At 42.3% G+C, this 15,775-nt stretch overlaps 2 protein-coding genes across 6 annotated transcripts; one reads left to right on the forward strand and one right to left on the reverse strand.

The window, feature by feature from the left end:
* Positions 1 to 2,140: 2,140 nt before the first annotated feature.
* rrp9 (ribosomal RNA processing 9, U3 small nucleolar RNA binding protein) lies at positions 2,141 to 9,864 on the reverse strand. 4 transcript variants are annotated; one of them, XM_061833110.1, is made up of 15 exons: positions 9,731 to 9,864; positions 9,085 to 9,173; positions 8,522 to 8,634; positions 8,383 to 8,450; positions 8,276 to 8,317; positions 8,073 to 8,199; positions 7,873 to 7,997; positions 7,713 to 7,805; positions 7,224 to 7,324; positions 6,904 to 7,038; positions 5,034 to 5,096; positions 4,815 to 4,960; positions 4,543 to 4,622; positions 4,386 to 4,459; positions 2,141 to 2,284 (listed from the first exon to the last, which is right to left on the reverse strand). In XM_061833110.1, the coding sequence occupies exons 1-15, from the start codon at positions 9,851 to 9,853 to the stop codon at positions 2,182 to 2,184; spliced, it is 1,482 nt and encodes a 493-aa protein (XP_061689094.1). In that variant the 5' UTR covers positions 9,854 to 9,864; the 3' UTR covers positions 2,141 to 2,181. The 4 variants fall into 4 exon arrangements, with proteins under 4 accessions (XP_061689094.1, XP_061689093.1, XP_061689095.1 ...); XM_061833109.1 differs by having other exon boundaries at positions 4,803 to 4,960; XM_061833111.1 differs by lacking the exon at positions 9,731 to 9,864 and adding an exon at positions 9,279 to 9,549 and having other exon boundaries at positions 4,803 to 4,960.
* A 310-nt stretch (positions 9,865 to 10,174) lies between these two features.
* Positions 10,175 to 14,930, forward strand: LOC133507747 (uncharacterized). Of its 2 annotated transcripts, none has more exons than XM_061833113.1 (5): positions 10,175 to 10,312; positions 10,423 to 10,573; positions 12,260 to 12,435; positions 12,520 to 12,748; positions 13,054 to 14,930. In XM_061833113.1, the coding sequence occupies exons 1-5, from the start codon at positions 10,175 to 10,177 to the stop codon at positions 13,209 to 13,211; spliced, it is 852 nt and encodes a 283-aa protein (XP_061689097.1). In that variant the 3' UTR covers positions 13,212 to 14,930. The 2 variants fall into 2 exon arrangements, with proteins under 2 accessions (XP_061689097.1, XP_061689100.1); XM_061833116.1 differs by having other exon boundaries at positions 10,426 to 10,573.
* Positions 14,931 to 15,775: the final 845 nt, after the last annotated feature.

Below are 15,775 nucleotides of genomic sequence, written 5' to 3' on the forward strand. Positions count from 1 at the left end.
TTTACTAATTCATAATCTCGTCCCAAAAATGGGACGCTGCCCACGAACGGGTTAAAAGGCTTTGCTTGTTTAAATTCAAAATGTCATTTTAATCACGTTCACCATCATTCAAGAAAAGTTGCAATTTTTTTTCTACCTAATAAAATGCAATTTTTCGTTTGTTTGGGACAAAAACCTACGAAATTCTGGTGAGAAACGGCTCATGTGAGGCCTTGCTCCGTGCCTTGTCCTAACTCGTCTTGTGTGGCAATACAGTAGGTTAACGCAGCTCTTCTTATATCTTACTGTCTGTCCTACCAGTGCTGTGAATATATCCAATGTTTGAAGACAAAAAAATGTTCATTTAACTTATTCCCGTCCGTGAAAATGTGACCAACGTTAGTGAGCATAATATGCAAATCTTCCGAGGAGAATGTGTTGACGTAGACATGCTAGAACGCGTGCTTTTTATGTAACTAATGTAAATAAAACCGTTTTTTTGTAACATCACAAGTTGTATTCGAACCATTTCCAAATCTGATTAAAGAGCCAATGAAAAGTGGAATTAAGAAACTAGTTGACACCATCGCGAGTACAGTACAAATTATTTTCTGATGTACTGCTTACATGTGCAATTGTACTCATTCAGGACCAAGCTACGGTAAGTCATTCACGGCGCACCCGTTCACAAGGTTCCCTCTAATTTTTGATGCATCTCAGCAAATGCACTAAGCCCGTGAGCGCCCCCTTTGACCACTATGAGCAACATCTGACCTACGCACTGTGGTCACTCAGTGTCATCCATTGAAGTTACACGGCTCATTTAAAGGTTACGATAACATTCCCATCAGAACATTTTTCAGAACAATTTTGTGTTTTTGCAAATTTACACTGAAAATGTCAGCAAACAAAAAAAAATACATTACAATACAAATACATACAAAGCCAACTATTAACTATAAATTTGAAATGTCGCTTCCAACTGTTTCATTTATTTATTTATTTTTCACCCACAATGACATCCCCGTCTGTTTTTCTTGGTGTAAAACTGAATTATTGCTTGCAGAATATCTTTGGCAATACATGTTGAAAGTTGAATGATGCTCCCAAACAGTTTTAGGGTTAACGTTATGTTGCCTCCTATATTAAAAATATAGAATTAGCTTTTTGGGCACTGTATCGTCTGTGCTTTCATCCTCGATCAGGCTGCGCCAAGGTGGAATTTTAACATTAAACACCAATTGTAATTACCCCTTTAAGAGCGGAGGGGGGGGGGGGGGTGAGGTAAACTAGGAAGTAGAGTGTTTGAAAATATCCCTCAGGCTGTTGTTCACCGGGCTGGAACTCTTTTCGTCTGCGCTGAGAGTGCGCGGCAAGTGCCCAAATGCGCAGTTGCGCAGCTTAAAGGGAACATTGCCCGTTAACATTACAGCGAGTGCACGTAGGTTGGTATTATCAAAATGTAAACAAGAGCCTTACTTCAATTTATAGTCTTGACACTCCCAATTTGAAAGTGTAGCAACAGTGAGGCCACTTCCATTGCTTTTGCTGTAGACTGAAAACATTTTGGGTTTCACATCAAATGGTGAACGTAAGGAGAGATAAACGGTTCAACTTTTAATACCCAGGAATTTAGATTTGCATCAGATACACAGTTTAGACTTTTGAACAATAAATAGTGCGCAATGTCCAAAGTCAGTATTGCCTGTGAAGACTAGTTTTATAGTAGTCTCACCAACATGAAAATCTAAGACCTGTCTTTGGGTGAAAAAAAAAACAAAAATTGAAAAGATTTAGAGATGGGGGGACCAATTAAACATAATTGACAAATAATAAAAAAAAAAAAAATGAACACTCCAATACTTCGGTTACCTAAAGATTCTACAAATAATAATACTACGATCATCCGGCAGATTATCACAAGTAATTTTACCTGGAAAATGAAAGTCGGACTGTTGATATCATCTCATATTTATGTCAAACACAAATGTTTTCAGTATACATGAAAGGACATCATGGAATAAGTCCCAGTATTTAAATACTTTTGGAGCGATCCATCCATTTGTCTACATAACCCAGTGGACACTTTTTTGGGGGGAAAACAAACAACCTGTTATATCAGGAGCAGATCATTAAAAAAAAAAAAACAACAACAATAATGTGGCAAAAGGTTATAAATGCCTTTAATTTACAAAAAGACCACTATTCAGATGGCTGGACTTCATCTTGACTGGGAGGTTTCCTTTTAAGGGGAATGATATAGATCCCATTTCTCGCCTCTTTTTGTCTCCACCATCGTCCCAACCTTCACAAAGACAATAAATCTTAATAGTAGAAGCTCTTAAAGCTTTGGAAGAAGCTAACTAACACAAATTCCTATTCCAGTTGACACATGAACAACATTTACAACAGCTGAGGCTGTATTCGCGTCCACTTTAACGACGATTATTATGATAATAATTTACTCACTGAACTAATCAGGATCTCCTGATTCCTATTTCTTCATTTAAGCACAGCACTGTGTACTTTTGTGAAAGACGGTTCCACTCGCATGAAGACCAGACTGGGATCGAGTTTGTTCTTCTGCTCAGACGTCAGTGACCTCTTCTAATGTCACAACGTTCATATATTCCCAGTAATTGTTCTGAGAATGTAACTACACTATAATTATGTAGCTATAACAATTTCAGAAGTTATTACAGCTGCCTTAGTGGGACTAATTTTGCGGTTTCTTCCTGAAGGCACAACTTTGAGACGGTTGACTTGAGATAGTACCCAAATGTCCTCCTCCGAAGCAAATTGAGAGTGCTGAACATCTCATGACGATGCTATTAGCAGGGGTGAAAGTTAACAGCTGATTATCTGGTAACGCCTGGCTGTGCAACATAAGGTACAGTAAAGGTTCAACCACAACTAAAGAATCGTAATACCAGTTGAAGTTTACTGTCAAAATTAACAGAAAAGTAAGAGACTTATAATTTGGGCATTTTAAACAACGACAGGGTAATGCCTGATGAGAGCATAATGCTAACATATGTGCTAGGAGGAAGCATCAATAGTTTTAGAAACAACTAAGCAACGAATATCTCTACACAAATGACGGAGCAGCGCATTGAGACAGATAAAATGTTTCAGGTATATCATTTTCCCTCTAAGAAAAATAACAAATTGAGGAACTCGTAATACAGAGATGCCTCGATTCTCAACCACAATTCGTTCCAGAAAACGGTTCGACAAGTGATTTGTTCCAAAACCGAATCAATGATTCCCATTACAATGAATGGAAAACGAAATAATGCGTTCCGAGCCTAAAACAATTAGGCCTTTTAAAGCATTTTTTTTCTTAGCTTTTCCTGATAATAAACTGAATAGTAAAAATACATGTATAGTTTAAATACTAGATACAATAAAATAATTTAAGAAATATATTTATTTTTTGCTTAAAATGTATGCTTTAGTAGTCGAGTAGGCGACCCTGGGACTTTATTGCCGTATCTGTAGCAACTCGGCACCCAGCCTTGTAAACTTTTATTAACAAAAGTGCAGAATAACTTTAAACAAGCAACTTGCCTACTTTGGAGCCATGATTGTGGGTTAATACGCTAGTCCTCATTAAGAAGATAAACAACATTCACTACCGGGACACGTCTGCGTACAGAGGCTGCGTTATACAGAATAACGAAAGTGCGCTGGTTGCGCCCCGCACGTTAAGTCATTTCCGAGTTTTTTTTCCTGGGGTGTGGGAATTCACAACAAAGCGGGTCGTGGGTCAGCTGGTCTGGCCGCTTGCAATATGTTATTTCCGGGTTTTGTCGGGGGTATTCGAGTACCGATTTTCGTTCAAAAACGGGGGACGTTCGAGAACCGAGGCTTTACTCTATTTGTAGATTATTTTTCATGTTTGCATGTCTATTACTGTACTGCCTCCCAGAGGCCAAGGTGGTCAGTGCACACTAAATTAGAGTTCAGGATTGAAGCATGATATACAAATTAATTCTATACATTCTATTTAATTGTAATAGTGCTATTTTTTATTAAGTGTAAAACGCTATTTTCCCTTACTTTAAAAGAAAAACTTCTTGGAGGCGTTTTGTGTTACAAGCGTGGCTACTGACATCTATATGAGCTGCAATGCATTTTTTTGTAATTCTTCTTATGATTCAGGCTAATGTAAAATGAGCTTGCAGTACCGTAATAATCAAATGCTGTGGAATCATATTTTGGGGTATAGTTAAGATTTTAAACTATTAATATTGGCCAAATAACATTGACCAGAGGTAAACAGGTTTCCCTCAGAATAAAAGAGAACACTACCACCTAGTGGCCACTGAGTAAAGCACCCGGTGGAAAATAGTGTCAGGGAACTGACGGTTGCCATAGAAACTGTGGCATTGGTGCAATATTACCTGTGTTCCTGTCCGACTCCCGCCACCAAGAAGTGACCAGCGTGTGAAAACTTCAAACTGTTGACAAAACCGACCTGGGGGAAGGAACACGGGGAGCAAGGATGAGAAGCCACATGGAACTTCCAAGGTAAGTAAGTGCATTTAAATCTGCGCTTACCACCGGAACACTGAAAAGGGGCTCGAGCCCTCGATAGCGGGCGCCGCACGTCCACAGTTGCACCTGCGAGTTGCTGGAACCTGCGAAGCGGAACCTGTAGTTACTTCGGATGAACGGCACCGTGTCGGTCGTTTGTGTCCAGGACACTCAAACGGACGGAAACGTGTTTCTGAGCGGAATACATTTGCATACATTCACGAGGGCTATTAAAAGCTTTCAAGAATGTCCGTGTTTGTGTGTGTGTCGGGAAGGACTCTCACAGCCAGAAGCACCTGAGGCCACGACGTCGGTGCTATGAAGCGCGGCCACCGCGGCCACCCAGTGAGGCTGCTTCAGTCCGGCGTCGCCATGGCAACCGTGGGCCTGCTTCACCACGCTCAGGGGCTTCTTCTTATTGACGCTCCAAAGGCACACGGAGCTGAGGAGGTCGGCCCGGGAATGAAGTTGACATCGAGGCAAAATAAAGTTTTGTCGGTGACATCGTGACGTACCCGTCGTCGGCTCCTGTGATCATGTGTTCCTCGTTGATGAGCTGGATGCAATCGATTGAACCCCTGTGAGAAACGCAGTTGGGACAAATTAAAAGCCGATCGTCTTTTAAAGAATGCCAGAAAGTGAAGTACAATGGCGTTGGGGGCGGACAGCTGTTTAACCACAGAGTTCCGTTCCTATTGAGTATCAAAAATTGTTTTCGATGAATTTGATAATCGGTGAGTTGAATGCTGTAATTTCCGGCGTATAAGCCGCGACTTTTTTCCGCACGCTTTCAACCCTGCGGTTTAGGTGGTGATGCGGCTAATTTGTGCATTTTTTCTAACGCCGCAAGGGTGCACTCGTGGACCAGTGGAATACATGTGCCGAGGAAGTGACTTTTACCGGTCCGGCCTTGTTAGTGCTGCGCTAGCGTGTGACTGCCGTGTCTCAGTGATTTTTTTACCGATATGTTTTTTTTTTTTTTTTTTTAAACCTGCCGTGTTAGTGTGGCGCTAGCGTTAGTGCGGCAGCGATAGCGTTACGCGGCGGCGCTAGCATTAGCAGTAGTGCGGCAGCGCTTGGGGTAAACTGTACTGTCTTTTTTTGTAAATATCTCCTGTTTCAATGTGGGTTTCAATATGGGCACTTGCAGCTTTTGCACAGCTTATGCAGCTATAGAGCGGGCCTCATTTTGCCTCTGATGGCTGAAGACAATCAATAATTCAAAAATTACATTATACTCACAATATTTACATAATTCTGATTGCTGAATGAAATATGCTTGTAACCTTGCAATGCCCGATGAATTTACAGACAGACTGAAAAACATTTCAGGATTGATTTTACAGGCAGGTATGCGCTGATGCCACTTTCAGACAAAGTACAAGAACTTATATTTGAGGACTCACAGACACAAAGTACAGATAAATGAAAACGGCATCACCCTGCAACTGTGATGAAAATGTTTCATGTCAGAGGAGCCATATTTTACCAAACCAAAACTGAGCATTTGGGATGTAACAGTCGTATTAATGTACCTCCGTAAACATTAGAAATATGACTTAAAATCACCAACACATTCATGAGTTATCTACGTTTTTCAGAGGCCTGAAATCAGGTCATTCATAAATCTCAAGTTTATCTACATCACTAGTGAAGAGCCTTGCCTCTCTGCTCCCAAGCCAGCGCAGTCAACACACACAGGTGCTCTCGCAGGCGGGTCGTTTTACATAGCGACAACATATCACAGAAATGGGGGGTGGTCTTAGCCAAATATGGTTAAAACGGATACAAAACTGGGTCAAACAGGAGTAGCTATGGGGGGGGCTTTTCCGGACCAGAGTCTTTTTTAAATGAAATTAAACTTTTTGATTCTAAGTCCACGTTATAAAATCACTTTATGGAGGTCTAAATAACCAAAATATAGAATTTTATTGAACATGACAAAACATTTTATGAGTAACATCTTGTCATTCCTGACATGTTACCATCCAAACTAAATGTTTTTCTCAATGGTCTTGCCATAGATTTCACCTCAATGTAGGTTGGTGTCTCAGTTGAAACACTAAGGGGCACTGTTTGAAAATATATGCACCAGATAGATTAAATCAGGTGGACAAAAACATGTATCAATGTTATAAAAAAATATATAACATGTGCAAACGAAGCACAAGATCGCTTCTATAGAATTCCAAACGTTATAAAACCATGACAGAACAACAGTTGTGATACTTCACGCTGTCATGTACATATCCTTACCTGACGTGCTGCGTCACTACGCGGGACTTTTATAAATCAAGGATCCCACGTACAGTCTTTTGGACTTGCACTTAACGCATCCTAGTGTGAACTCGCTGGCGCCATTAAGCGACACATGCCAACACTCACTCGTGGCCGTGGAAGACGAGCTGCGACTCCTCCATGATCTTCCACACGCGCACCGTGTGGTCGCGGCCGCCGGCGGTCACGCAGCGTTCTCGGCTCAGACAGTCTAGTCCCATGATGGCATCCTGGTGGCCGAAGCTGTAGTTGGGAGATAAATGTAAATAATGGCAATAACAATGTCACAATATAAAACTCATCTGATCCCACAAGGCCCGCTTTTTCTTTGTAAAGGCAGATGTTTTTTTGGATACACCACATTACTGTTTCATCACGGAGATGTACTTAAGTTATTACGTGTTACTTTTTAGCGTTCAATCACTTACAGAGTTTCCACGTAGGCGTTTTCGTCCACATTCCACACTTTGACGGATCGATCATGTGAGGCGCTGTACAGATCATGAGTTCCTTTCCTGAACGAGAGACCCTGCGAGCATGCAGAAAAGCACTTTCACTCAAGAGAACTTCATTCATGTGTGGAACTGATTGGGCAATTTGGTCTTCATTTTTTATTTTTTAAATCTGATTTCCAAATGATCTTTTTTTCTCTACGAAAATCCAAAGTGTGATTTTAACTGTTCCCACCTTCGCTTAAGCCAATGACAATGAAAATATTCCAACCATCTTTTTTTCCCCCACCTCTGCTTTTGGGATTGGCTTTATGTCACCTGATACCAAACAAGCTTTGAAATAGTTTCGTCCCAATATCAACTTGCCCAATTCTTTTTTCCCTTTGACAGATAAAAAAAAATTATAAATGAACTCAAATTAAATCGCTCAATTGTCCATCCCTAATTGCAAGTGACCGCACCTACCGAAATGGGGCCTTTGTGTCCTGTGAATGTGTAGAGATGCTTGCGTGATTCAGCTTCCCAAATCATGATCAGCTTGTTCATGTCTCCAGTGGCCTTAAAAAAAAAATTGTTACTAGTCAAAGTTTCAGGAGGATTTGCAAAGTAGAGGGTCCGTCCTCACCAAGTATTTTCCGTCAGATGATAATGACATACACAGGACGTGAGCCGTATGTCCAACATGTCGATCTTGGGTGCCCTTCCTTCCGCCAGGTATGACCCACAACTTTTTCCCGCTCTCAACATCCCCTGAAGAAATTCAAAATACTCTTTGAAGACTTCTTTTGCAGTCACACTGCAGAACACACAGCGGCAATATGTTACATTTAATGATGGAGCAATCTTTTGCAGCAGAGAAGATGCACTTATCATCAGGACTGATGACCAGGCACGTGATTGGGAGTTTGTGTCCTCTTAACAAACGGATTTCGGAAGCGTCGGGAGGCAAGAGCTAAAATACATATAAACTATTAAAAGAGATGCACCTTTCAACAAAGGCAGTAAGTGTTTAACATTCTATTGCTTACATCTTTTGCAATAAGCCGTTGTAATTTTCCTTTCTGGTCCAGCTGTAAATAAGAAGGGATTACATTTTAAAACTGTTCTTCCACAAAATTCTGCGATTCAGTCTTACCACATCATCTTTAAGTCTCCCCGCAATCAGATCGGCCTCAAATGACTCGCCTTCAGCTTTTCCCTCTTCTAATTAAGACAGGCAAAAATGGTGTAAAAAAATAAAATCAAGAAGAAATGATAAGCAAGTAGGAGCTTACCTTCTTCCTTTAACTGGTTGAGATAAAGTTTGGCTAATCTGAGCTTCTTCTCCTGTGGTGTCTCGTCATAATCATCCTTTTCTTTGACCTGTCTTTTCTTGGGAACTATCGGACTGCACCAAACAGACATACATTTGTACTCTCTCTTTCTCGGGTATATAATCTGATCAATAATAGTAAAGACATAACGCACTACATTTACTTTTGAAAATCAAAATCAAAGGAGTTAGGATCACTTAGCCAATTGTAGCTGCAGACTTCGAAGGGTACCATGTAAAAACTGTGCAATTAATTATTTTTATGAATCGGTGTATTTCTTTACCATTGTGGAAGAAGTGTATTTCAGTTGGCCACCACCGACCGTTCTATTAATAAAGATGACTTTTACTATGAATTACATTTTAATTCGTTAATAACTTTTGTATTTCAGCATTCCAGAGATTTACCCATTTAAAACCAAGACGGCATAAAAATGGTAGAGGAGGTTTTTGTCTTTAAAATGATTGATCAAATTATATGGGAAATGTTCCATATATTTGAAAACCCATGTAGGAATTCCGCACCTCTCTGTCTCAGATTCGCTGGAAATCTCTTCGTTATATCGGGAGTTTGGTTTCTTGATTTTAAACTTAACACCCGTGTCGCTCTCACCCTAGGTCAAAGATATTAAAAAAATTAAGAGATTAAACATGGGATGCAATGAAACTTTAAAACATGCAGGTATGCTAGGCAAATTTTAGCATTGGTTATCTCTTACTTTCCGCTTCGACTTTGTTATCGTTTTTCCAGGTTTCGGTACTTTTGGGTTTTTGGACCCCTTGATGAAGAAGGACGACGACATTGCGAAACGCGTTAACACAAATTTTGTTGTCGTTGGATAGAATGAATCCCAACTTTCTCAAAAATTCAAGTCAACATTAGACCCACATGGGTAACGTGCACGTCAACCCAACTTGGAAATCAAGTCGGAAGGAAAATTGGTGCTGATTGGCCTTTAACAAATACATCCCGCCTATTTTGAAAAAAATGAAAACTGATTGGCTTCAACCAAACCCGACTAAGAACAGGAAATAGTCCTGAGTAAAAACGTGCCCCTTGGAGAAAAATGACTCGCGACTTAGTTCCACATACAAAATAAAATAATCAAACAACACAGTTATTCCTGACACAATCATACTACGGGTATTAAAAACAAATACAATGACTTACACTCGTATATTCAGCGTCAAACTTTCGGAGTTGCTTATGAAACACTGACACTATCACACCGGGATCCATGTACTGTAGTACTGCAGTAGTACTGCTACTTCCTCTACTACGCAGTATTTGCATATATTGCACAGTCTTTGTCCTCAGTGGACGCCGTTGCACTTTAATTTTCTCGATACAAACCGAGCGTCCAGGTGAGGTTCATCGACCATTGTGATTCAAAGAAAAAAAAAAAAAAGAGAGAGAATTTAGTTGTTCCCGACTCGCACAAGAGTGTTTATCACCGTGAGCTAAACGGGCAGCGGAAGGGGTCACGCTGAGGATGCGGCGTGAACTAACTTTCCCTTTTCGTCTTCCTTCTCCGGCAGAAAGTTGGACACTGTTCCCCCCGGGCGGAACCTCACAAAATGTGTCTTTCCCTCTCCAGACTTTCCCTAAAACCGTATGCCACCTAAGAGAGAGGCGGGGGCGACTCCATCCCCGACGCCGGTAAAGATGCTAAAGATCAACACGGTCCCACTGGAGGCTGGTCCGATGGAGGAGTTGGCCGAGTCCACTTATTCTCCTTTTCTCAACACCGAGGTGAGAAACGTTACTCTTGAGCGCTGCGCACACAGACGCGCACGCGCGCGTTGTGTACTTTTTGTCCTCCCCCACGCACATGACTGGCGTGATTTCCTCTCCCCTGTCAGCAGGAATTTGATGGAATTGAAGGCGAAGCGAGTCCAGGCGTCCGAACCGACACCATCAGCCTGCTGATGAAGATAGAACAGCTACAGGCCCAGCTGAAATATGAACGCAGGTGTCGAATTCTGGCTGAGAGAGAGCTGAGGGAGATGAAAGGTGAGTTGAAGGAGGGGGAAAACTTACTTTTAGTATGTTGATCATAACATTGGGGGTGGGGGGCATCTCTTAAGGTTCTGAACTCCTATTTCCATGCCATTGACGTGTTGAAAAGAGCAATGCCGACCTCAGCTTTTCATAGGTGACATGTTGGTAAAGAGGCACGTTTTTCAATTAGATAAATGAATAAAAACAGGTGGAAAGGTGGATGGTAAAGCGTCGGGATCACAGTTCTGAGGACCCGGGTTTGATCCCGGCCCCGCCTGTGTGGAGTTTGCGGGTTCTCCCCGTGCCTGCGTGGGTTTCCTCCGGGCACTCCAGTTTCCATCCACATCCCAAAATCATGCAACATTAATTGGACACTAAATTGCCCCTAGGTGTGATTGTGAGTGTGATTGGCTGTTTGTCTCCATGTGCCCTGTTATTGGCTGGCGACCAGTTCAGGCTGTATCCTGCCTCCTGCCCGTTGACAGCTGGGATAGGCTACAGCACTCCCCTGACCCTCGTGAGGATAAGCGGCAAATAAAATGGATGGATGGATGTTGGTAAACTACAAACTTAATGTAGATGAGAAACAATATCTGCACTTATCCCAGTAAGCCCTGAATTACTTTCAACCATAAATATACCAAATACTATGGTTTCAAAACACCTAATATAATTTTTGGGTGTAACTAACATTTATTTCAATGATTCATTAATTATTTTGATAAATGTATTAAATCAGATTTAAAAAAAATATACAGGACATTATTTCAAATTCACGGGGCAGAAAACGCACAAATATAAATGGATCATGTTGCCTACTGGGTTGGTAAATAGCCAAAGATTATTTATTTTCCAATCCAAAAGCAGATTTTTGCCAATTGTCTTATTCCAGTAAACATAAAGATAATCTTCAAACGGGAACTGCAGGTAAATAACTGTCGAGGCTGACATTACGGGGATATGGACAACTTCACAACAATTTTGGGGAAAAACACTGTCTCTAAAAGACAAATCCATCCATCCATGTTCTTTGCCGCTTATCCTCACAAGGGTCACAGAGAGTGCTGGAGCCTATCCTAGCTGTTAACCTGCAGTCACCAGCCAATCACAGGGCACACAGAGGCAAATAGCCGCACTCACAATCCTACCGGAGTGCCTGGAGAAAACCCACGCAGACACGGGGAGAACATGCAAACTTTACACAGGCGGGGCCGGGATCGAACCCTGGTCCTCAGAACTGTGAGGCCAACGCTTTACCAGCTGAGCCACCGTGCCACCCGAAACGGCAAATCAGTTATCAAAACAATTATTCATAATATGCCATAATACAAAATTTCATAATCGATTAGTTAAACCCTTGATTAATTGATTAATTTCACACCTCTAACGTAATGTGAAAATCGTGCAACACACAAATAAATGGTTTACAGATCCCTAAAATACCGCTCTTAATTTGAAACTTTCCCGTCAATGTATCATTTGTTGTGATAACAGTTTGTCTGTTACAATGTAGATTTTTCATTCTTAGCAAATGTGGAATTTGAAAATGTTTAATTTTGTGATTCCTGGAAAGCTTTGCAGCGTCTTTTTTTAAAATTCCAAATAATGTGTAATAACACTGTAATTCAAATTTGTAGCCTAGACTTTGCACACGCTAAGACGTAACGGTCATTTGTCTTGCCGTGACGTCCCGCGCAGAGATGAACACCCTCATGGTGGAGATGCGACAAACGGCTCACGAACTCCGAGCCACTCTGGATCACGTCCTCCAAAGCGGCGACCCGATGATGGCGCCGCACAACTCCCAAGACGAGAACATCAACTTTCTGTCGGAGCACGAGGCTGACATCGTCGCGGTGGGCGGCGGGCCAGAGGTCAGCCGCTCGTCCGTCGGTATCGCCGGGGCTGTCCTCTTGTGCGTTGTCATGACGACGCTCAATCTTTCTCTCCACCCTCAGGACAGCAACAACTACCTGTACCTCGCAGAGAACCTCCGCGTTCCCAGGAGTCTTTACGAGCACGTCGGCGAAATCGCAGACTACAAGAAATACACCTCGGCGCTGCTCATGATGCTTTTCGACAGAGAGACGCTGGCCACGCACTCGCTGCAGGGCCGCAGGAACACGATGAGCGGGGAGGACTGCCCCAAGCCTCAGCTCCCACCTGAGATCCTCAGGAGCATCATCGGTAGGTTGCTGATTGACGATTAATGTCGGGGAGTGATTAATATATGAGCTTTCGCACTAATATTGATATGAATGAGACTTAATTGGTTGATGATTCCGCAATATGAAAGCGTAGAGGTTAGCATGTCTGCCTCACAGTCGAGAGGTCCCGGTTTCGGTTCCGTGTGGAATCATGAAGTGTTTCCCCCACCCGTGTTTATGGTGGTTCTCTTCCGGGTATTCAGGGTTCCTCCCGCAAACACGGGTTCAAACCTTCTCATGAATTGGCAATTCTCGTCGTAGTTCCCGTCTCGTCTCGCCCTCCAGATCACGTGGCGCTCAAGTTCGGCGTGGACAGCAGCCAGATCAAGACGGCCATCCGGACCAAGTTAAACAATGAGGACAAATTGCTGAAGAAGAGAATGGGCTTGGTCAAAGTGGAACAAAAAGCCAGCTTACCTCTGCCCGACAACGCGTCGATATGATTTGATGGCGGTCAGCTTCGACCTTCATCTCGTCTGCTCGTGTGTTTGCTGTACTGTAACCATGTGGCAGGTCGCCTCTCCTAATCGACATTATTCACTTTAGTGCTTGATATGGTTATTTTTATAGTAATCCACTTTTTTTAAAAACTTGGGTCGGCTCTCGTTAGACAGTATTACGTTACGTGGAGAGCAAATGTACAGTTCTTTTAAAGCTCGCGTGGATAGAGAAAGTTCTCATGTTTGGGTTCTTTTGCTTGGCAGCTCTGTCAAAACTCCTCTTGTCAGCCAACAAGAACACAACTGACTTCAATGTGTACTGTAATTTCCGGCCTACAGAGCGCACCTGATTATAAGCCTCACCCAGTACATTTGTAAAGGAAATACCATTTGCTACATACATAAGACGCACCTGTGTTAAAGCCGCAAGTGCCCACATTGAAACTCGAGATATTTACAAAGAAAGACGGTACATTGAAAGAATTTTCAAAGTTTTCACACTTAGCTTAGCTTAACATAGCAACAACACGGTAGCACGAACAGGGCTGGTTTAAAAAAAAAAAAAAAACAGTTACACAGTAGCAACACGTTAGCAGAGCACTAACAGAGCTGGTTTAAAAAAAAAAAGTCACTGAGACCTAGCAGTAACACAGCAGAAACAAGCTAGCGTGGCGCTAACGGGGCCGGTAAAACAAAAACATACTGGTAAAAATCCCTGAGATGTCACAGTAACACAGCAGAAACATGCTAGCGCAGCGCTAACGCCAACAGGGCCAGTTAAAAAAAAAAACATACTGGTATATATCAGAGACACGACAGTAACACAGCAGCAACACGCTAGCACAGCACTAACATTGCCAGTTAAAAACAAACAAAAAAAAAAAATAAAAATCACTGAGACATGGCAGTAACACAGCAGCAACACACTAGCACAGCGCTAACGCTAGCGCCGCAGTAAAGCTAGCACCGCGCTAGCACCGTACTTCCTCGCCACGTATATTCCACCGGTCTCATTCTTCCCTTTTCCACTCGAGTGCCCTCTTGCGGCCGTGAGAAAAAAATGCACAAATTAGCCACATCACCGCATAACCCGCAGGGTTGAAAGCGTGTGAAAAAAGTTGCGATTTATAGGCCAGAAATTACTGTATATAACCCAAGAGGGGTCATTTCTTTCCTTACCCAATTTTAAAGTTTAACTCCATCTTCAACATTCAGAGCCGTTCTGTCCTTTTTAAGCAAAAGAACCCTACTTGTTTTGATTACCAATTCAAGATGATTGGTGTAATTTTTTTTTGTCTTGTCCTTTTTAATGAGCACTTTTTGTTCCAGTTGTAAGCACAGTTTCTTACTAATTGGTAAATGTTTAGCTTCACACCGTTTAATTTGTTAGATATAACGTTGAGATGCATACAAGCTTCTGAATATCTGATCATATACAATACAAAATCTTCCTTTACAAAGATTGTAATCCACCGTTTTGACTGATACAGTCAGAGCAATTATTGTATTCTGCCCAGATCCATTTTCTTTGGTTCAAAGGGTGCAAGAGTTGTTGAAAGTAGTTGAGCAACTTCCAAACTAAGTAGCAGCACTACATTCTCCTAAGATTCTCAAAGTATGTGCACCCGAGGTTGTTTCTAAGTTGAGGGGCGCATTCAAATAAAATATCTGTTTAGTCACTTTGTTGTTGTGCGTCACTACATTTGTGTCAATAATAAACACTTGGGCATGGTTATACATATTCCATCCATCCATTTTCTTAGTCATTTATCCTCACAAGGGTTGCGGGGAGTGCTGGAGCCTCTCTCCCAGCTGTCAACAGGGAGAAGACAGGGTACACCCTGAAGTGGTCGCCAGCCAATCGCAGGGCACGTTGAGACAAACAGCCCCACTCGCAGTCACACCTAGGGGCAATTTAGAGCGTCCAATTAATGTTGCATGTTGTGGGGATGTGGGAGGAAACCGAAGTGCCCGGATAAAACCCACGCAGTCACGGGGAGAATATGCAAACTCCACACAGGCGGGTCCGGGATCGAACCCGGCTCCTCAGAACTGTGAGGCCAACGCTTTCCAGCTGATCCACCATGCCGCCTATACATATTCCAGTCTTTCTAACTTTGCGACATCAATATGCAATCTGGAAGATTCTCCAGCAGATGTCAGTGCTGAGCTGTATTTTTCTAAGAGTAAACTTTTAAATGTCCAGAACCCCGGTGAAAATATTTTGGAAGACATATTTTGGGAAGAGAATGCTCATCTTGGTTGGTAAATTGCTTTTTTTTTTTTTTAAAAAAAAAAAAAATTTTTCAGAGTAGGCGGCACGGTGAATCAGCTGGTAAAGCGTCGGGCTCACAGTTCTGAGGACCCTGGTTCGATCCCGGCCCCGCCTGTGTGGAGTTTGCAAATTCTCCCCGTGCCTACGTGGGGTTTCCTCCCACATCCCAAAAACATGCAACATTAATTGGACACTAAATTGCCCCTAGGTGTGATTGTGAGTGCGGCTGTTTGTCTCCATGTGCCCTGCGATTGGCTGGGGACCAGTTCAGGGTGTACCCCGCCTCCTGCCC

This window comes from Syngnathoides biaculeatus, chromosome 10 (genome assembly GCF_019802595.1).
Source record: "Syngnathoides biaculeatus isolate LvHL_M chromosome 10, ASM1980259v1, whole genome shotgun sequence".
In the NCBI taxonomy this organism is placed as follows: Eukaryota; Metazoa; Chordata; class Actinopteri; order Syngnathiformes; family Syngnathidae; genus Syngnathoides; species Syngnathoides biaculeatus.